This window comes from Salvia hispanica, chromosome 3 (genome assembly GCF_023119035.1).
Source record: "Salvia hispanica cultivar TCC Black 2014 chromosome 3, UniMelb_Shisp_WGS_1.0, whole genome shotgun sequence".
NCBI classification, from domain to species: domain Eukaryota; kingdom Viridiplantae; phylum Streptophyta; class Magnoliopsida; order Lamiales; family Lamiaceae; genus Salvia; species Salvia hispanica.
This window is the reverse complement of record NC_062967.1, coordinates 12,451,429-12,474,280: the sequence shown is the minus strand read 5'-3', so window position 1 is coordinate 12,474,280 and position 22,852 is coordinate 12,451,429. Positions and strand designations below refer to the sequence as shown.

At 33.6% G+C, this 22,852-nt stretch overlaps 3 protein-coding genes across 4 annotated transcripts; 1 reads left to right on the top strand and 2 right to left on the bottom strand.

Annotated features, from left to right (window-relative positions):
* Positions 1 to 944: 944 nt before the first annotated feature.
* Positions 945 to 3,827, top strand: LOC125214223 (protein TRANSPORT INHIBITOR RESPONSE 1-like). The gene is made up of 3 exons (XM_048115157.1): positions 945 to 1,464; positions 2,090 to 2,582; positions 2,696 to 3,827. Exons 1-3 carry the CDS (start codon positions 1,010 to 1,012, stop codon positions 3,494 to 3,496), a joined length of 1,749 nt encoding a protein of 582 aa, XP_047971114.1. The 5' UTR covers positions 945 to 1,009; the 3' UTR covers positions 3,497 to 3,827.
* Positions 3,828 to 12,101: 8,274 nt separating this feature from the next.
* Positions 12,102 to 13,495, bottom strand: LOC125217070 (bidirectional sugar transporter NEC1-like). Of its 2 annotated transcripts, none has more exons than XM_048118895.1 (6): positions 13,415 to 13,495; positions 13,298 to 13,334; positions 12,982 to 13,192; positions 12,719 to 12,880; positions 12,521 to 12,640; positions 12,102 to 12,433 (listed from the first exon to the last, which is right to left on the bottom strand). In XM_048118895.1, exons 1-6 carry the CDS (start codon positions 13,449 to 13,451, stop codon positions 12,239 to 12,241), a joined length of 762 nt encoding a protein of 253 aa, XP_047974852.1. In that variant the 5' UTR covers positions 13,452 to 13,495; the 3' UTR covers positions 12,102 to 12,238. The 2 variants fall into 2 exon arrangements, with proteins under 2 accessions (XP_047974852.1, XP_047974851.1); XM_048118894.1 differs by having other exon boundaries at positions 12,982 to 13,219; positions 13,415 to 13,480.
* A 6,211-nt stretch (positions 13,496 to 19,706) lies between these two features.
* Positions 19,707 to 22,019, bottom strand: LOC125210357 (zinc finger protein CONSTANS-LIKE 13-like). Its single transcript, XM_048109916.1, has 4 exons — positions 21,397 to 22,019; positions 20,732 to 20,935; positions 20,286 to 20,566; positions 19,707 to 20,146 (listed from the first exon to the last, which is right to left on the bottom strand). The coding sequence occupies exons 1-4, from the start codon at positions 21,907 to 21,909 to the stop codon at positions 20,056 to 20,058; spliced, it is 1,089 nt and encodes a 362-aa protein (XP_047965873.1). The 5' UTR covers positions 21,910 to 22,019; the 3' UTR covers positions 19,707 to 20,055.
* Positions 22,020 to 22,852: the final 833 nt, after the last annotated feature.

Below are 22,852 nucleotides of genomic sequence, written 5' to 3'. Positions count from 1 at the left end.
TTAAAAAAACATACTATAATCAAATAAAGTCTTTTAACATCTAAACACATGGAAAATCTGTATGCATGACCCCACCTCATTTGCATACATGTCTCACACTCACATCCTCCATCACTAGCCGCTGACCCATGCCAAACCACCTCACGTTGAACCCCATATCCGTTATCCTTTACGTCAATTTCGAGCTCTAATGCCTCTGAAAATCACTGTGAGTCCATCGGACCCATTCTTTCTCCCCATTTTAGTTACTTACTTTGGGTCAAACAATTCTAAGTAGCGATTTTTTTTCGAAAGATGCTCAATTTATTTTTTGGATTATTAGAAATTTTGTACTATTGCTAGTAAGTAGGTTTGATACTACTTGATATGCATAAGCAAACATTTGTAGGTACATGTTATCTTAGTAATATGGAATGGGATTGAGATGTCACGGACATTATCGGATTTTATCGGATTTTTGTTACGATATTTCGGTTTTCAGAAAATCGAGACGGGTTACTCAAACATATTTATGGTTAAGGTTGGAGGGCGCGAGAGGGAATGTTTATTAATTTTTAATTTTATAAGATTTATAAAAATCAAACTTTATTTTATTATCAATAAAAAAAACACAGCACAGTTATATGGAATAGATTATCATGCTATCATTAGTTACGCATACTGAGATTATTTATCTTTCGATGCACAACTGAGTGTGACAGTAGGAAAAAAATAGTGTTAATAAATGATGTATACAAACTCGTTTTTCATTTTTCTCATACATAATGGAAAAAGTAATTAGCAGTTGATGATTCCCCACGTCACAGTCACTTCAATCTCCTCCCACCGTTGGATCCAACGGCTGGAACGCATTGACGCCACGTGTCAGCTTGACAGTCGTTTGGTTGAATTCAAAGGTGAGAATAAATATATAAGCTCCAGAAAAATTAAAATCTTATCTTCTTCTCTACAATAGACTTCCCTTCTCTCTCAGATCCAGACCTCAGATTTTTACCATTATACCCCTCCCATGGCGTACTCGTTCCCGGAAGAAGTTCTGGAGCACGTCTTCTCGTTCCTGAGCTCGGCCAGGGACCGGAACGCCGTCTCCTTAGTGTGCAAGTCGTGGTACGAGATCGAGCGCTGGTGCCGCCACCGCATCTTCGTGGGGAACTGCTACGCCGTCTCGCCGGAGATCGTGATCCGCCGGTTTCCTGAGCTGAGGGCGGTGGAGATGAAGGGGAAGCCGCATTTCGCGGACTTCAACCTCGTGCCGGAGGGATGGGGCGCCTACGCTTACCCGTGGATCGCAGCCATGGCGGAGGCGTATCCGTTCCTGGAGGAGATCAAGCTGAAGCGCATGGTGGTCACGGACGAGACCTTGGAGCTCATCTCCAAGTCGTATAAAAATTTTAAAGTTCTGGTGCTGACGTCATGCGAGGGTTTCACCACCGACGGTCTCGCCTCTATTGCGGCTAATTGCAGGTTCATTCAATTAAATTGAGTGTCTCATTTTTCTTTTTCACTAAAAATTTCGAGGCTAACTTGTTTACGAGTGCCAATGTCATGATTGTTAAAAAAATCTTCTTTTTTCCCTCTTTAGCTTTTGGATTCAGGTTTGTGTATTCTTTTCCCAGGGACTACAGGATCTCGATTATGATGCATTTACCAATTTGACTTACGTTTGTATGGACTATGAGAAAGATCTAGTGCTTTTTTTTTGTTAAGAGTTTAGTTTTAAGTGGTGATGCGCTACCTTGAAGAATATTTGGTTGCCTTGGTTTGTAGTAAGGCATGTTGTTCTTGTGGAATATTTGATCAAGTGTTACATTTCTTTTCTTTTTTCTCCTTTTAATTATGGTTTTGTCGCACTTTCAATACCTTTTTCTTTCATCAGCTTGCACTATTTTGCTTTTATTTTCTGTTATTTCCTTCAGGGTGAAGTTCGAATATTTAAAATTTTGAAATTGCATCATCATTTATAATGCTATTTTTATTTTGCTCTTGTGTTTAACTATATCACCTCATTATTGACTCTTGCTTTCTGGATGTACTTGGTTTCCTTTTAAATACAATGTTTTTTTTTATTGATTGTTATTTTTCACTGCAGGCATTTAAGGGAACTAGATTTGAGGGAGAGTGAGGTGGAGGATCTGAGTGGGAATTGGCTTAGCGATTTTCCTGATAGCTGCACTTCTCTGGTGTCACTTAACATGTCTTGTTTGGGTTCTGAGGTAAGTTTCTCGGCGTTGGAGAGACTGGTTGCACGTTCACCTAACCTGAGGACTCTCCGGCTTAACCGTGCTGTACCCCTTGAGAAGCTTGCTAACCTTGTCCGGCATGCCCCCCAATTGGTTGAATTGGGTACTGGTGCTTATTCAGCTGAAATTCGATCTGATACTTTTTCAAGCCTGGCTGATGCATTGTCAGCCTGTAAGCAACTCAAAGCTTTGTCTGGTTTTTGGGATGTGGTTCCTTCGTATCTTCCAGCTGTGTATTCTGTCTGTTCTGGAATCACTTCACTGAATTTGAGTTATGCTGCCATTCCAAGTTCTGATCTTGTTAAGCTTATTAGCCAATGCCAGAATTTGCAGCGGCTATGGGTGCGTTCTAGCAACTTTTTATCTTTAATGCTATTTCATTCATTTCTGTTTGATTCTCAATGCAATTTTGTCATTTGGTGTCCATGTGCTGATCCACTTACGAATGCTTACAGGTCTTGGACTACATTGAAGACAGTGGACTAGAAGCTCTTGCTGCATCTTGCAAGGATCTGCAAGAACTTAGGGTTTTCCCTTCCGATCCTTTTGGGGCAGACCCTAATGTGTCTTTGACAGAACAAGGGCTTGTATCTGTCTCTGAAGGTTGCCCCAAGCTTGAATCTGTTCTGTACTTTTGCCGCCAGATGTCAAATGCTGCATTGATTGCTATTGCCAGGAACCGGCCTAACTTTATTCGTTTCCGGCTCTGTATCATTGAGCCTCAAGCTGCTGACTACTTAACCCTTGAACCACTTGATGCTGGTTTTGGAGCCATTGTTGAGAACTGTAAAGAATTGCGCCGGCTTTCCATGTCCGGCCTCCTCACTGACCGCGTGTTCAAATATATCGGAACCCATGCGAAGAAATTGGAGATGCTTTCAATAGCCTTTGCTGGGGAGAGTGACTTGGGCCTCCATCACGTGTTATCTGGCTGCGACAGCCTCCGGAAACTGGAGATCAGGGACTGTCCATTTGGTGACAAGGCTCTATTAGCCAATGCTGCAAAGCTAGAGACAATGCGATCCCTTTGGATGTCTTCTTGCTCCGTGAGTTTTGGAGCTTGTAAGCTGCTCGCACAGAAGATGCCTAGGCTGAACGTTGAAGTCATAGACGAGAGAGGCCCACCCGATTCAAGGCCTGAAAGCTGCGCTGTTGAGAGAGTGTATGTCTACCGCACTGTTGCTAGCAGGCAAAGGCTCGACATGCCTGACTTTGTCTGGACTCTGGATGAGGATTCATCCATGAGGTATTCCTAACTGAAAAAATTGTAGCATCACGGTTGGAATTTACCCGGTGAATCTTGCTTAGGCGAAGCAGGTATGCGTTGTATGTGCTCGAAGATCTTGTTTGCAGTTCCGGTGGAAGTTGGTTGCCACTGAAACAAGAAGAAAATTGGCTCGAGCTCTTAAAAATGTCAACAATTTTCACTTTGGCTGAGCTATCGTTTACAAATAAAGATGCAATCTTCAATGTTATATTTATTCGATTATGGAAGTAATTATGTATACACTAGCACGGATTTATGTCTATTTTTCACGCTTCAAACTGCTTAATTTACTAATCAGACGGCAAGAGATTGTGTTGTCATTACAATCTGCTCTTCAACTCTGTTGGTTGCTGTGTTTTATTTAATCAATGCTTAATTGGACATAAAATTAAATTATTATTATTTCATATGCATGTCCTTTCGAAGCATGAAAGAGAAGGGGCAACAAATAATTGACTCGATTAATAATTTCATTTTTGGAGATGAGAGTAAAAGCAGTGGAATCTTAAGTGGGCAGATAATTACAACACAGAGACGAGGAGAGAGAAAGTGTAATGGGAAGGCTGACATAAAACATGTGGTGGTGCATTACTTTACTACTACTATAGCTTATGTCTTATGATGATAATCTCTATTTTTTTGTGAACCAATAATTCAATTGCTTAGTCCTTCTATCTCGATCTAGGAGTACATATTTTAAACACCAATTAATGATCGAATTTATTGAAAACACACGAAATACTTAAGTTTCATATGAAATGAAATCCCAATTTGGTATTGGGAGTTAGTAGTAGTTTCTAAGATCCAACCAAGATTTTTTGGGGGGGAAAGTCCCAGAATTTGACAAGTCCTTGCAAAAGTTGTGACAAGTTCATTAATAGGGCCTCGATATTTGTGGAACATATTCTTTCAAGGAATCTACTTTGTCTTTGTGCAGAATGCAGATAGATAGGGTCTCTCATTTTGATGTTGAAGATGAGATGGTAGAAAAACCTTGCATAATCACAGTACTTTGCCCTGCCTTTGAATGCTACTCCTCACAAACACAAAAGATGATCACCAAATAGATTATTGCTTAAGGAAGTGTCACATAAAAAAAAAGCAGTCATTTCTGACAAAACGTGATACTTTTGATCTGTAATTATGTTGTCAAAACAAGTCAAATAGATCACTGTAGTAGTCGTCAAAACTAGGGGTTGAGTTTATTAGTGTCTGAATCCCACTTTATTTTTCATGACAACAAAAATGTGATGGGCCCTTTAGACTTTTCATGGTTTTAGTTAGGACAGCGTAGCCCATCTAATCATCAATAAAAACCTAACTTATGCTTTTCTATTTTCTTCTACTACCTTTTTAGATTCTTGGACTCAATTCTTTGCCGTCGATTGCATTTTTAAACATGAATATTTGATATAAAAATTAAACTCTTTATTCTGAATTTCAATATCATATACTCCCTCCGTCCTCCATTAGAAGTAACACTTTAACCGAACATGAATTTTAAGAAATATAAAGAAAAAAGTTGATTGAAAAAGTTAATGGAACGAGAGACCCACTTTTTTATATTGGTTTTATAATAAAATGTGAATGAAATGAGTTAGTGGAATGTGAGACCTATTTATCATTTATGGTAAAAATGAAGTGTTACTCTTAATTGGAGACATACAAAAATGAAAATTAATAACTCTTATTCGGGGACGGAGGGAGTAATTATTGAAACAAAACTTGCCACCTCAATGTATTTTTCTAGACATGTTAACCACAAATTTAGAGTGGCATTATCATGAGAGAAAGATAGAAATGCTTGTCAAGTTGCTTCTCTTCAAGTGGATGCCAGTTTTCATCGAAATTTATTTTATCATATATATTTTCTTTTCAAATCTGTACTTGCAAGAGTTCAAAACTATTTGTCCAAATATAATTAATTGTGTCTCACAGTACTCTACTCCCTTTTACAAAATCTAATTTTGATAGTATAATGTTTAAAAATGATGCCCAAACAACCAACATTTATTATGTGCGGGAATTTGGCAGCCGTGCTAGATTAAAACCTACATTAAAATTGTGATTAAATTAATATTGGTCGGATGGATAAATTATAATGCTACTTTAAATGAGTATTGGTTTTTATGATGTTTTAGAGTAGATAACTAGATATGATTGAAATCAAAATAAAAAAAAGTGAGTAGTTTAGTAGATTAGATTGTTGTGTAGATTAAGCTATAAAACTACTCCATTTTTTGTCCTTACCGAAAATATGTACTCCGTATTTCTTTCTGTCTTATTTTTTCATTTTAAAAATTAGTCATCAATCTGGTTGTGGAATTTTATTCACAAATATTTCCCTTTCTCTCTCATCCTCATCCATTATGTAATGTGATTTTCATACCACTTATTACCACATCTTAAGTGGTATAGTATAAATTAAGTAAATTTATTTTTATTGTATCATATCAAACACATACTATATTTCAATGTTGGTATATTTAATTGGAATCTTAAACAAATTTAATTTTTAATATATTCTATAGAACAATAAATATACTTCCATCCCCTAAAAATAAAAATTTTTGAAATGACACGAATTTTAATATATAATTGATGGTAAAATAAGAGAAATAGTAGCATAAATGAAAAGTGTGTACGTGGGAATAAGTCTTGCCTTATTAGAGGGTAAGAAAAATAGAAAGTTTGTATTTCTATGAGATGAACCAAAAAGTAAAAAAAATGAATAAAAAAGTAAAGAGTTGCTATTTTTAAGAGATGGAGAAAGAACTCCTTAATACTTTATCCTACTACTAAATTATGATTTTAATATGATCATACTTTATATTTTACTCTGATCTTTCCTTTCATTTGTCCGTTCTCTTCTCCATTTTCTTTCTCATTTGAAAATCCTTGCACAAATTCTTTAATTTGGAGGAATATCGACTCTAAAAATACGCTCTTAAATCCATCTTACACACAATGCAACATATTGATATTTTCACACAATTTCACACACTGACAATATATACTACTAGGTTGTTGAACCTTGGATTGATTCCAACATATGCTCAATTCTGTATTTCATAACAGGTTGACCAGACCTCGTTTTCTTATACATTTTCTCCTTCAGTGCTCTCCTTCGAGCTTCTGCTACCTCTCTCTCTGTCTTCTTTGCCTGCATCATGGCTTCTTTCTCCATCCTCTACTTCTCTCCTGCTCGTTGTGCTTCTTCTCGTACAACTCCTCAAGGTTTCGCGCATTCTTCTTGTACTTCATCTTCTTTTAGCTAGCCCGATCACCCCCATCTGCTACTTCTTCACTCTGTTACAAACCAAAATTGTAAATTTGTGCCAACAAAATCCACTAATACCTTTAATACGAGCAGCACGCAAAATCAATACATGGCCACACAGCTAGCTATGTTCACACTTGAAGACTACAAATCCCATAAGAGCCAAACGATACGGCCAGGAATAAGTTCAAACCTCTAACAGTTGTTTGGCATTGAAAGAATTGCTTCGGTGCTCTTGCTGGTTTATCGACTTCTTATATTTCTTAACATGCTTAGCATTCCTATAGAATTCTCTTTTCTTTTATATCTCACAGTTTTACACATGATTGCAGCATCTCCCAAAATCTGAAAACTTATCACCACTAGAAGCATAACCAAGTGATAAATTGGTGAATAAAAGTTCCATTTAGAGATGGAGATAAACAAAGCTCATCAAAGTTTAAACTGGATTTCAAGATATCCACAACTACGATCACATTTCTCATGCCTAGCCTGTTGCGACAACCATCTCACGCCGCAGATAATTCACACCAAGGAGAACACTTTTCCCCAAGCCAACAAAATAATTGAAAGCCTTTCCCAATCATAATTTCATATATCACTTTTGTTTTGGTGAAAACTCAACAATGTAATACAATAGTAGTAAGTACAATCTAAACATGGACATAATATACGCCTATATAAAATGTGGATGAATCACAACTTGCCTTAAATACTTGAACAAAGTCACCATTTTTTGTACAAATATTGCTACCAAATACAACTTCAATATTGGAACCCACAAGACTGAAGAGATAAAAGATTTCACAACTTCAAATTTAATTAACCAAAACCAGCAAACGACAGGGCATAACTAGATTAAGTTTATCTCTGATTAATGGAAAACATGGCAAACTAATCATCATAAAATGCAGACTTGAAAGTAATTGGAGAAATCGAGAAACATACTGATAACCCAAGGATTATTGTAGTTGTCATTCCTAGCCACCTTTGGCACTGGCGAATGCTGCGAGCGACAGCGCACCTCGCCCTCCGACGCCGCCGATTTTCGTCTCTTTCTCGGAAACTCCTCCACCTTTCTTCATCGCGAAAAATTCGAACCAATTTCAGCAATGCAATTGAAGAAGCAAACCCTAATTGCAGAATCGGAGACACCAATTTGGGAGAAGATGCCAAGTAAAATGGCGGGCGGCGGATCAAGGAACAATCGTTTAATTGAATCTTTATTTAATATGCTTTATAATTTTCCAAATTTCGATGTTAATTTAACCTAAATCGAATTTTTAAAATATTGAAAAAATAGGAACTATCAAAATTACTAAGTGCTACTTTTCATAGTTTTGTATAAGATGTGAGTCAGATAGTTAAGGGGGAATGTAAGGTTTTACCAAACAAAATATCAGGGAAGGAATAAGAAGTATATAAGAGCATCATCAACGGAGACCGGCGTGCCTGACATCTGTGGCGGACGTCCGCCATTGGGGAGGAAGCGAGGCGGACGGATGTCCCGTGCGGACAAGGGAGTTATGCGGCGTTGGCGCGACGTCGTCGCGGGGCGGATGTATGATAATTTTTTTTCCTTCCAAACTCTATATATACGACTCGTTGCAAACTCTATATATACGATTTTTTTTAAAAAACTATAACACATGTATTATCGTTGTAAATGAAGGACTAACAAAAACATATCGTACCGTCAGGAAGTCCGCGCGGGAAACTATATAGATTCAAACTATATTTGTGTTGAAATTTTAATTCCGTAAACTATATAGATTCAACGCATATGTATGCTTTTTTAAAAAAAAAATTGTTGCATTTTTCCCATATTTGGTTGAAATTTTAATTCCGTAAATTATTTAATTCCATAAATTGTTTAATTTGGTGAATTTGTAATTTTTTTATTGCGGGAAGTCCGTGCGGGAAGGCTATGGGATGTCCGTCACTGTGCAGGGAAGGCTATGAGAAGTCCTTATGACGTGGCAGTGCTGGGAAGGCTATGGGAAGTACTTATGACGTGGCAGGAGGTATTTTTGGGAAGTGCGTTAGGAAGGCTACGAGACATCCGTCAGCATTGAGGATGCTCTAAGTATATTTAAGATCAAAACTCCATTAATAATCAGGAGACAAATCATCATCAAGGATTCTAAAAATCATGTTTCGTTTGATGTATTTTCTCTCTCTATGGTTGCCTAGCTAGTTCTTCAATTGATCTTGACATTATGAATGGATCATAATATTATGGAATACTTGTAATAAAATTATGAAGTTTTTTTACTTCAATTTTATCTTTGTTGGGTGTGTATTTATGTTGTCATGGAGATGTCTATGATTCTACTATTTTCAGAGGTGAAGAATTCATGATCCTAACTTTTTTAGAGTAGGAATTGTGGATGTATTAGACTATGTTTATCGGTGGGGTGGTTGATCGCCACCTCAGCTCATAAAAAAAAAATCATCTTTTCTCCTCCTATAATTCTACTTGTTTGATACAATTTCATATTTTTTTTTCGTTTGTTGTGATATGCATTATTAATTTAGAACATGGATTACTATGCTTTCATATGATGCTCGGTCTACTGATTATAAGTACGTGTTATTAGGGTTTAGTGTGTAGATTAACAATTACTAAGCTTCCTTAATTAGGATTATTAATTTGTCAGATCAATAATTAGGAACTTTGCTAAGTGCTCAAATGGGTATAATTAAAATATGGCGCTTTAGAATACACATCATGTAGGAAAGTGAAAACCATTATCATGATAAAACTTAGTATAAGAAAACAAATTATTGCCTTGAATCGACGAACCTAAGCATCGACGAACTTGGTGTCAAGTCGAGAATCAAATAACACAGTACTCCTAAAATACAAATTAAAAGAAAGTAAATAAGGCAGAAGATAGTACTTTGTAATTAACAACTCCATAGCCATATACAATAACCTATTATAGACACAAATTAAGAACATGACATTAAACCATAATTAGAAAATTATTAAGTCAATATTAATTATAGAAAATCAAAAGGCTCTTCATAATCTACCTCCACTATCCCACGTCTTTTTCCGACATTTTCCACCAATGATATTTGGTAGATGATAAAATATGGAATATTACCAAATGTAACAATCATGATGACGATCTAAAAACTCTATCCAATATGATTTATGGATGACTCAAATCCAAAAGCTTAAAAGTTTAAACATCAAAATAAGAAACGAAATATATAGTTATATTGCTAAAGAATTCTCATGCATACGTCATCAAAATCTAAAAGTCATATCTAAATTATAATAAGGGTTTAAGTGCATCGGCAGCGGTGGCGTCCGTCCGTCCGTCCATCCGTACCGCTGAGCACGAGTTCATCTGTCCGTGGCAGCGGCACGGCGCTGCTCTTAGCTAAGAGCACGTCCGTGCCGCTGAGCAGCCCTACATGGCGTATTCTTATTGGCCAACGGCTAAATTAGATTTTTTTTTTAATTTTTTTTTAATTCGAAATTTATTTAAAAAAAATATTTTTAAATAAAAAAATATATTTTTTCACTTCCCAAAAAATTATATCCGTTTTCTACCCACTTTTAATTTATTATTGAATTTTTCCCCCCAAAATTCACATTTTCATCTATAAATACCCCCACTTCAATACAAAAAATTCCCATAACACTTTAATTATAGGAATTTTTAATTTGTAGGATTTTAATTATGTATTTTTTTATTTTCTAGAATTTTAATTATGTATTTAAATTTTTTAGGATTTTAATTATGTAATTTTTATTTTTTAGGATTTTAATTATGTAATTTTTATTTTTTAATATATTTTTTATAATGTAAAAATATTTTTAGTAATTGAAATATTTAAATTGAATAATAGAATAGTGAGACCCTTGAGTTTGTCCTTAGCTAAGAGCACGGATATGGGTGTTTTGCTCTTAGCTAAGGACAAGGAGTAAAAGTGGGTCCAGGCCCACCTCCATGCTCTTAGCTAAGAGCACGGACGGGGATGCTCTAAATCAAATTGAGCTGGAGTCCGTTGCTTCAGAAGATAATAATATCAGTTAGGAAAAATGTTTATGTCGGCACACGATTTCAGTTCAAACGCCTCTTTTGCGCAACTCACTGAAAATTATTGATCATAATTAAAGTATAATTCTTGTTCAATACAAATGTAGTGCAAAAGTGGGAAAAATAAGACGTTTTAGGTGAATTGGTTGCAAAATTACTTCACCTTAGCTTGGAATTCAAATTTAAGACGCATTTTCATGGCACCTTCCTCTTAAAATTTCTCTTCATTCCATCAAGATCATTGTTCTAACTTCTAATTAAAGCGCATACGTTAAAATATAGAAACTTGCCCTGTTTAAAAACCAATTATCAAAAATTGTAAACAAATTTAAATCCTATATGATGACTAATATAGTACTACTAGCTAAGGCTGCAAGTTTCATTAACGATAGCATTAAGCTTTTCTTCTATTTCATCAAAAAACTGATGACCGTCGTTATTTTACTTAGCTTTCCCATGATTGATACGTTGCCATATTAACTTGTAATTATTTTTATTTTTTCTAATTTAAATAAGTAAATAAATTATTCAACAAAGATAGATATATTATTATCTTGAAAAATATTATAATATATTTCTGTGTTTTATAATATGATAAATTAAAATTATCCATCTTACCAAAAAAAAAATTATAACTTTCATTTTTATTGAAAACACCAAATTTTAACGTCTAAATAAATCAAATTGTTAGACTCAAGATATAGTAGAATAGAATTCTGACAAAGTTTTAATTCGCACTTAGTTTCAATTTTCAACAAATTGAATATTATAAATCCATATTTCAAATATCATATATCTGTTGAAAGATATCTCTTAATGAATTTTAATATAATGTGCATCTTAAATATTTGGTCCATGACATTAATGTGCTTTGTGTACAAAATAAGAAAAAAGAAGAAATCATAAAGTTAAAGAAAGCCACAAAAATAGGAACTTAGTTAACATGATTTTTATTGCTTATGTTTATTTTTATCATTTTCATTTTCTTAAAATGACATTCTTTAGAGATGTATGTGTCGTGAGATTAATTATTTGAGATAACAAGTTTATTTATTAGGTAAACTCATTTCCAAATGGAAAACCCAATCCAAATGATTTTCTCCGATTTTTGCTTCTAAGACTATTGGATTTGTATACGCATTATAATTTTCATGTTTTTAATTATAATTCCATTACTGCAAATTTTAATAAATGACTCAATATTTAATACTCAATACATTTTGCACAAACCTTTGAAAACGCAAGAACAATGAGAATATAGAAACCAACAAATACAATTATAAATCTGTAAATTTAATCCGCACATACACTATCCATAAATAACATAATATAGTGATAACTTAAACGATTTACTAATAGTCACATAGTAAATGAATATTGTTATTAGAATACACTAATTGACAACGACAACCTCGACTTCCTGATTGTTAGACGAACTTTTGTCTTGATGATGATTATCATCACCATCCTTAGAAGAATCTCCCTCAGCAGGTTGAATTTGTTGGTTCCAGCACATACTATCGTTCTTGTACACCAAGTATAGCATCATCTGCGCCAACCCAAACACGAACCCGAGAATATTGGGTGTCTGAAAATTCACGAGCACAAATTAAATAACTATTGTAGTATATCAATTATTTGAAAATTAAGGGATTGAAGGAACAAAAGTACTCACAGCTATGTAGTAATCTTTGATGAGAAAGCCATAGAAGAACCAAACGACAGCGCACAAAGTGAGGAAGCAAGAGAGTGTGAAGGGCATATACTCTACACTTTTGGTCCGTACAACTTGTCTCTGCATTAAGCATGACCTCCTTAATGAAAAAATAATTATAATCTTGAGAATAAAATAAAATAAAATCGGAAAAGTTACCATGATACTAAGAGGTGCAACAAAGACCGCGACTGAGAAGACTGCGCAGATCCAGCCGACGATGTTCACTCGTAGATGCCCATGTGCGAAATAGTACGTGCATAATGTAATAAGTCCTAGTGAGATAACATTAAGTAAGAGGATCAACTTTGTGGTGAAAACCTAAAAAAACAAAAAAAAAATTGAAATTAAATATATGACCCAAGCATTTTACTAGTAGAAAAATAATAACAAAAAAGGTTGTAAACAAATACTGTAATTACTCTGGATTCCTTGGTTGCATAGATCATGTATATTGCTAGATATACAACCTCAATGGTGCATCCGAAGGTGTTTATAGTGATGAGCATCGTTCCATTTTTCTTGAGAAAAGCATAGTATAAATAGAGCATTGCACTAAACAATGCCACTGCATAAGGGATTGCTTGGAACCCTTCCGTCGATTTCTTCTTAAAAATGCTTCGAAACGTTGGACTGAAATGAACAAAAACACCCATAAACCTAATTTTGTTAATTAACGATCATGCCATAAAATTTTGAAAAGATAATTAAAGAAAGAGATGGATATATGGAGCATACACCGGAGCCAAGTAAACCAAGAACGACACCACGTTACCTTGAAAAAAAAGATGGAAATAGATTGTTAGGGTGAAGCATGATAATCATAAAACACTAATTCATGATGAAATTATTTACCAAGAATGCCGAAAGCATTGGCCATATTGGGTGCCATTCTTGATAAAAGTGGTGTGAGTTCTTGGCTTTGAGAGCTCAAGTTTGATTTGAAAATGAGTGAAATTCTTGTGGTTTTTGTTGGTATTTATACAGCCCTAAAAAGACTAGTCTGGGATGAGTTTGCATAGAAATTGTGGTTTGGTTTGTTTGGCATTGAGCTGTCTGAGGTTAACAACTGGCTAAGTTAATGAATCATAATTTCACATTTTGTTAATTTTTTCAAGCTATGTAGGAAGCTAGTGGTAGCTAGTTAGATAGGGAGTGGTATTGATTAACAACTTGGAGAAATACCACATTTGGGATGCATTAATTTAATCTCATTTCACTAATTATGTGCAAAACCCATTACTTTCATGCAAAGTTTGAAAAGTTAGGAATTTCTTTTGTGATAGTGGTAATTAAAATTGTTAAATTGGCTATTCATGCAATGAATATTCCAAGTTAGCGTAACCTTTATGAATTCGGCACCCAAATTTCCTCTTTGAAGGCACACACGATGTTCTCACTTTTATTTTGCTCACCCAAAGTCTAAATCTATAGTATATCTTAGGTTTGGGTGCCACGTTATAATTCTCTGAGTTTTTTTTTTTTAAAATATTATTTCAAGGTATATCGTAGGGTTAAAGCGGCACTTCGTTAATTTCTTTATTTCCTTTTTGGAAACAAACAAACTTTCTACACGACTTGCCATTTCGGCTTAGAGAGATGGGTTTTCTTCGTGCAACCTACTTTACCCCATTATTCTAATTTCATTAGTTTAGTAACAAAATATGCATGTTTAATAACAATGGAGAGAGTCTCTTGTTTGAGATGCAAAGATCTTATTATAAAACAAGATAAATACTCCCTCCGTAAAAGAGAGAGTAATATATACATTATTATTTCTCTTATTTTATTATTTTTCCACTTTAATTATTTATTATCATTCTTCCAAAACGAGTGCAGAAAATAATATGACTCAAGTACCGCAGAACGGGGGAAGTAGGTTATTTATAAATTTGAAAATATTTGAATTAGGGTTTGTATCTTGATTGATCTATCTATCCGCCGTCTCACACGAATTTATGTGTTATAGTCACAATAAAGGATTTACCATTTGATCTGTTTCTTAGAAATAAACTGCATTTAAACGTTGATTTATAAAACCTTATCAGTACATTATTTTGTTATGAAGTCTAGATCGTATTGGGATTTGAAATACTACGTACGTGGTAGTAAAAAAATTAAGTAGACACGTAAATCAGATCTAAAAAAAGTTCAATGCGTATCTTAAATTGCTAATATACTCCCAGCCCTAAAAAAATAGACATTTTTGGAACGACACATTTTTAATGCATAGAGGGTCGAAAAGAGGAAAGATAAAAAAAATTATTGGAGTATTGGTAGTGTAAAATGTGATCCACCTTAGTAAAGAGAGAAAATATTACCAAAAATAGAAGCAGACTATTTTTATGGGACACAGGAAGTATTTCGTATATATGAGCACTAATCATTACAAAATTTAGGTGCGATCTAGAGATAAAAATGGAATTAACATATGAAGTAGTATAATTATATCAAAATCGAAAAAGAAATGATCTATATTAACTTGAAAATCCTGGGAGGTTTTGTTATGTAAACGATGATTTTTCGTAATATGAATATCCGTCAAATTTTATAAATTAAATTAACAAACCTAACAGTAGTATTATTGACAGACAACGTGCATGAAGTTACCCTAATAGTAAAAACTACTCCAGATCTGTAACTACTGGAAATTACTCTAGTTTTCGAGTAGAATAATTTTGTTTTATGTGAATGAATACTGACAAATTGTCGAATGCAACATGAAAACTAAGTTAACCGAAAAAGATCAAAATATGATTCACATAACTATTATAAGAAGTACTTTTAGGTTTTTCAAGCAATAATTGAGATGATTGAGGCATATTAATGCAATTTATGACAATTTTTTTGTGGCTAAGAACAAATTTTGAGTTTATGTTAATATATTAATTTAGCTATCATTAATTAAAGTAGTTATAGGTGATGACTATGTTTGGTCATATCATATTATCGGTCTAGCTTGCTATAAATTACGTTTAATTTCTCTTGTAATGGTAATTTTGTATTTTATTGCACTAGGGAATAAATATAAAATGTAATGTATAATACAACTATGTTTTAGTAAGTTCATCTTATCTAGCCATTGTAACTTTTTCTGTCATAAAAAAATCGACCAAAAGAATTTGATACAAATAGAATAAAAGATTAGTCTAAATTAAAGGTATAATTAAGAAACATGTAAGAGATTCAAATTTTAGAAAATTTTCCACTAATACAATTTAGGAATTTGGTTTAATATTTGTTCATCTCCGTAGTTTTGGTTATGTACGAGTATATAATTTAATGACGAGTTGGTGTATGTTGCCCATGTAGTTCGCTTTTTATACCTAGGTATGACATCTCTTGCTGTTTGAAGCTGCAATGAAACCATTAATTATCTGTATTGGAAGAAGATTAACAAATACTAATACTTGTAATCTCTTTTTAATTTGTTTTTTGCGTATAATTTTTAATTAGTAATTGAATTCTTATTTGAATATATTATATCCCTATGAACCTTACGATGCATCGATATATATATATAATAAAAATAAAACTTTAGTAGTATAACAGACTCTGGAGTTATATATGTTACGTTGGTTTTGAGGAAAGTAAATGTGTTTAGCTAGCAATCAAACTAGATCTACTAAAGCAGTAACTTTTGAAAACACATCACATTTTGATTTTGAAAAAACAAAATAAATATATCTTGGAAATCCACAGAATCGCTAATAAAGTGAATACTACCTATTTCGGTAGCTAGGCAAAAATCGTATTTGGATCTTTTGACCTCCTTTTTACCCCTATCTGTTCTAGCTACAATTTGAGCAATTTTTTTTTGCTTTATCTAGTTATGAACTTATGCAATATCATTTTATATTGAAATAGATTTATTTTACTACAAGTTTGGAATTCAGATAATAATACTATGTCTTAATTACAATATTATTGTAAAACACTCTGAAGATCAAAAGTGTCCATGACCAATTACTATATTTACTCGCTAAGCATCAATATGATAGAGGACGGGAAAACGATAAGGAACTACTCCAAAGTAGTTTATAATAATCACTATGTTAAATTCTCCAAATCCTTATCTCACATCGGTTTGGTGATGATCCTAGCTTCTCTATATAAGTGTGGATAACTCTCCCTCTTATTAGACCTTTTAAGGGGTGAGCGACTTATTTCTAATATGGTATCCAGTGATTAAAATGGGTGAGTGACCCATTTCTAATATTCATTTTTAGATAATAATTTTTCCTGCATAGATAGTTTGGATGATGATGATTAAAATGTAAAAAGCTTATAGACATGCACAAATGCCTAAAATTTAGTACAAAATAAAATTATTTAAATTGTTATGAGGATAATTTTATATTTTGGAGAAATATTATAAATCTGAGGATGAGTTAATAATGAACCTATTTTTGGGGTGATAATAGAATCATCCAATTTGATGACTACGGGTAAGGACCAAGTTATTTCATTAATTTCTTATATGAATCACTTCTTCTTAGTTAGGTTACAATAATACATACTTAACGATTCGCCGCGCCTTCTGCCTATTTGTCTTTTTGTTCTTTTCAATTTAAACATATACTGATCAATTTTATTTAAATTTTAAATACTAAACTAGACATAGCGTGATTTTGTTTAAGGTTGAGTGTGTGAGCAAAATTGCACCAAATTTGTTGTTTAGTTTGTTGGGGTGATGTCTGAAGAAGGTGTTATGATTAATTTTTTAATCAAGGATTCAAAATTATGTTTGAGGTAAAAAATGGAAATCAGTTTTAACCATATTTGAGGGAAAAATAAAAATAAAGAACCGTTTATTTATGTAAATTTTAACTAATTACGTATTTGATCAACATATATAAAATGTTGCAATTTTTGTATTATCATGAAAATCATGACTTATAAATCAACGATTTAATTATAAAGAAATGTGTGCTCATAGAAAATATTATTTACTTGTAGTTATAATTAATGGCCACAAATTTCTTTCACAATTGATATTGTTATAAAGAATAAAAAATTAAAGAGAGAAATAGAAAAATAACTTTCGATATGTTAAGCACCTAAAAATTTAAAATAGCTTTTTTGGGGAAGTATTTCCTAACTTTATCAAATGCATACCAACTATTTTGTATTTAATGATTAACTAATTTTTGCATTATTTAGTCGAGATAGTAACATTAACGATTGACTTGACGACCTAATAAAAGAAATAGAATCGATAAAAAATGCCAATAAAAAAAAAAGAATTGGAATAATAATTCTGGGAGACTAAATTTCCAGCGATTTTGCTGTTTAATTTAGTAAGCTTATCTATTTTCCTCATAAAAATAAGCTGTCCTGATTTTTATTTCTATGTTTATTTCATTATTTTTCTTAGAAAAATAAGAGTAATTATTATAACTATATGAAAAGTAGTGTAACTTTACACAATTTTTATTCCCTAACATTTCGTAGGTATTATTTTCATAATTTCAAGATTCTTACATATTATTAAAATTTTAATACGGAGTATTATTTTATTAAAATAATTAAAAATAATTAGTATATGTTTTTATTATAATAATAACTAATGATTAATATGTTAGCAATTATTATTAATTAAGTATCTCTTAAAATAATTTTTAAAATCATAAAATATAATACTTCCTCCGTTCCATAAAAGTTGAGTCGTATATCTTTTTAGTCCGTCCCAACAAAGTTGAGTCATTTCCTTTTTTAACAAAAGACAAAACATCTAATCACTCTTACTTTATTCCATCATTTACTTTACTTTCTCTTATATTTTCTACTTTTTTCATCTCTCCTATTTATTTAATATAAATTTTTAATCTCCGTGCTCAAAAGTTTTATCTCAACTTTTGTGGGACAGAGAGAGTAATAATAATAATAATAATAATAATAATAATAATAATAATTTAAGTGCACGTGTTAATTGACTAAAAAGGCAGTGTTCGTGACTTGTAAGAAACCTCTAAAACTGAAATAAATGTATTATACTAGTATTTGATAGTTTATGGTCATATAAGTTTGGCATTGTGCACGTATGTAATTAATGAATTAAATTGTTAATTATTTTGGGGCTAATACGAGTTTTTAGGTGGAGACTTTGATTATACAAATCTCCGTTAAATATGGGAGACCAGACCCCGTTCATTATTGATTAAGAAAACATGCATGAGCCTTTATAAATTGCAATTAAAATCAATCAAAACCAGAATGATATCTTCCTTCATATATACCCCAACTTTGTTTTCTTTAATGTAAATAAATTTGGTTAAATTAATATTTGACCGAAATAAGATGAGCGGTATTTCTATTAAGGAAACTCGCAAAAAATCAATAAATCTAAAAGCCCATAAATAACTAAATAAAGCCCAACCTAAGTTCAAGACATATGGAGGTGGTTTCATTAATGTTCATTAGGTCTATCTTGAAGTTCTCCATATATGTTTAACAAAGTTTGATGTATTATTATGATAGAATTGCAATAATCATTATTATGGTATGAGCTATGGCGATCGGTATGCAGATATGTGCGGTGGATATGATACCAATTTCAAGAACACGGTGTTGATAGGAAGGAAGGTGCTCTATTCCTGACCAAAAGTAAAAACACATCCAAAGAATAAAACAAATAATAATGCATATGGATCTCACATTCCATTATCACACACTCCATTTATTACACACTCAAATATTTTTTAAATACCCGCACCCAACTCAACCGGGACTCATAATGCAACAGAGGGAGTACAATATTTTTCAAATGATTGCAAAAAAAGTGACTCAATTTTCTTTGGACGGATGGAGTACTACATTACAGGTGGCGTTCGGTCTATTAGATAAGATAACATCGACAGATACAATATGAGAAGAGCCATAATAGAATTTTTCGTAGGATTAAATTAGTCTTTGAAATGATGGTGAGATAGTTAATTATGAGATACAATCTAATCTTTACATTATAGAGACAAAATAAAATACATTTCACGTGACGAACTTTTAAAAAAAATGCAACCAAACAAGAGATAAGATTAACCAGGGTCTTTAGCACAAATAATCATGGTAACTGAACAACTCCCATTGTATTTGTAATCTATTTGTCCATGTGCATACCATACCATCAGTATAAGAGACAAGAAAAGAATACAGTGAAACTATAGATTCTCATAACAAAACATGCACACGCCGTTAAAAACAATCCCCCTCACCTTACATATCACTAATTTCGAATGCTACAAACCTACACACACATACATAAACATTCCTGGATCAAACCAGAAGATGATAACATACAAAGGTGTGCAATTGACAGCACAAACTAGGACAAGCTAAGCTAAATCCCTAACAAGCTGCTGTTAGTATATATATCAGTTAATCGAAAGAATATATACAGACCCATATATCACCAGACGTTCGAATCTGCACAACCTTGATGCCTGACTAATCTCACTATTGAAAGTTGAAACCACTCAAACACCATTGCAGAGCATAAATTACTGATTCATCTTTGCAAAACGACCCTTTATTCTCACCCTACTTTCTGCTCGAACCTTCCTTGATTCGTATCTCACATGCTTGTCATACCTGCCACACAAGAATTCCCAAAACTCGAATATGTAAGAACTAAGAAGCTCAATTTATAATAGATTCAACCATGGGAAGTTTAAGAGAACTTTATACAGCTTTCATGCATACATCGTATGACATGGGATTGGAAGTTTACCTTCTAGTTTTCTTCTTCTCTTTGTAGCGCGATAGTGCAGAGTCTCGTTCTTGGCTGTTGAGCTCACGTGTTGCCGAAGTAGGAAGCAGTTGAAAGGCCTTGGAATCCCCAGGAACACATGACTGCTTCTCTTGGAGACCATTTGCAAAACCAGTACTGTCACAGGCATCTGAATCCTTGTCTGGCACTAAATGGCTCATTTCAGCGAAATCACCAAAATACGTGGAAGGGAAGCCTTCATCTTGAACCCCTCCAACAAAACACCAATCAACATTACTACGCTGCAAAAATAGAGGAAAAACAGTTTTATTCATACTGAACAAATTGCATGTTTTGGAAGACAGCCGATCATGAGTAAAAAACGTTGCAACAAATGAAATGAAACATATTATCATTATCAAGAATTTTTCCTCAAAGCATAAATTCAACCAACTCAAACTTATTACCTCATAAGAAGGGACTTTTAGCGGTTCCACTTTAGTTTCAAGGCCAGGACTCGGCTTCAAATATTTTGCAGTTATTTCTGGCTGAGTACTTTCAGTATAGGCTTCAAAGTCAAGGGAACCACTGTAGTTCGGATCCTTCTTTGCCATATCTTGAAGTTGGATAAATATCTCTCCTTTGTGTTTACCACACAATGCATTTCGATTCTGATAGATTCACATCATTCAAAAGGTAAATCCAAGAGCAAGCAACACCACAAGCCACTAGTAAATCATATCAAGAATATAAGCAATGGATACACAAATTCATAACAGAAGATTAGTGTCTAACACAAAAAACAGCTGTGCCTGCTACAATTAAAAACCATATCAAAAATCAGATAACACAAAGAAAAATTGAACTCAGAGATAGATATCTTGCAACAAGAGGGAAAAAAATTAGTATTCAATCTGCTATGCACACCAAAACAAAGATCCCTGCAAGTAAATCTCCACCATTAATACAACAAAGCAGAGACCATCATCAACCATAAAACCATAGAAGCTTTTTACCAGAATGAAACAGATAAACCCTAAATTGTGAAATGAATTGAGCATATAGACGTCACAATGTGTGCATAATTGTGCGTATACAAAATTCAGAAATCAAATTTTGCCAAAAACAAAACCTTAGGCAAAGAGGGGACGCCGGTAGCCTGAAAAGCAGGCGCAGAATCATCATAATCATTCCCGACGATCAAATCATTGAGACTGACAACCGACGGCGTCTCCCACACCAACACATCCGAAAATTCGTCGAGATCCAATATTTTCTTCCCCAAATCCTGCAACCCTAGAAAGCCTAGCAGCTCGCTGACGGAAGGACAGCCGGTGAAGCCCTCCAGCGGGCGGCGGTGGTGGACAGATCCGAATTTGTTGTGAGAGTCCCAATCGCAGTTCTGGCAGAGAAGCGCCGATTCGGTGCAGCAGAAGATGGAGGAGGGCGAGGAAGTGCAGGAATCGCAGAGGAGCGATCGGTTGTGCTTGTGGAAGAGCGGATTCGTGGAGTGCACCTGGCGATCGCAGCTGAAGCAGAGCTTGGCGGAGTCGGCGCGGCAGTAGAGGAGCGCCTTGGAGTCGTTGCAGAAATCGCAGAGACGGTCGGTGGTTTGAGTGTGAGTATCTTGCTCTGCTTCAGTCATGCCGCTAAAATTTAAAAGAAATTAAAATATCTCCACTTTTAGATTGAGGATTCTGCAGAAATGTTGATGATTGAAGCTCTGGGAATTTTAACCAAAACTCCAAACCCACTCTTATCACTTTTCACGTGTCATAATATCTCTACTTTTAAATTCATCAACATTATTTTATTTAATTAAAATGTTGGTTTGGTTGGTTGGTTATACTCTTTTCCCTTCCGTGCCATAGTAATAGAGTTATTTTGTCATTTTAATATGTTCTATAGTAAAAGCATCTCCAAGGAGAAAGGTAAATGGAGAAGTAAATTAATATAACTATCATATTTACATTTTCTTCATGAAAAAACATTCTCCAAGGAGAGAGGTATTTGAGAAGGTAGTATACCTTTTCCCATTTTAAAGAGGATCTTTATCACTCCATTGATGGAGAGGTAAAATCATATAACCACCATATTTATTTTTTTTTCATAAAAAATCATTCTCCAAGGGGAAAGATATTTGAGAAGGTATTACACTTTAGGTTTTTTTAATATTTTTCTACTATTATTTTATTTTTTTTAAACGATATACCTTTCTATATACCTTTTATCCTTGGAGTTGATTGATTTTTAGAAATGTATATTGCACTTTTTGAGAAGGTATAAACATGATATACTCTTTTCATTTACTTTCTTTCCTTGGAGTTGCTCTAATAAAGTCATTTTTCTTTTTAATAAAAGTTCATACATTTTTCCAAACTTACTTTACTTTTTCTTACTTTTTTCTCTCTCCATCTCTCTACCTTTTACATTTTCCACTTTATTCTCCATTTACTTAACTCACCTAATATATTTTTTTCTTAATCTCCGTGCCATAAAGAAATGCGTCCATTACTATGGAACGGAGTGAGTAGGATTTGAAAATATATTTGAGTGCGAGTAGTAGTAGTATAGTATCGGGTTTTGGA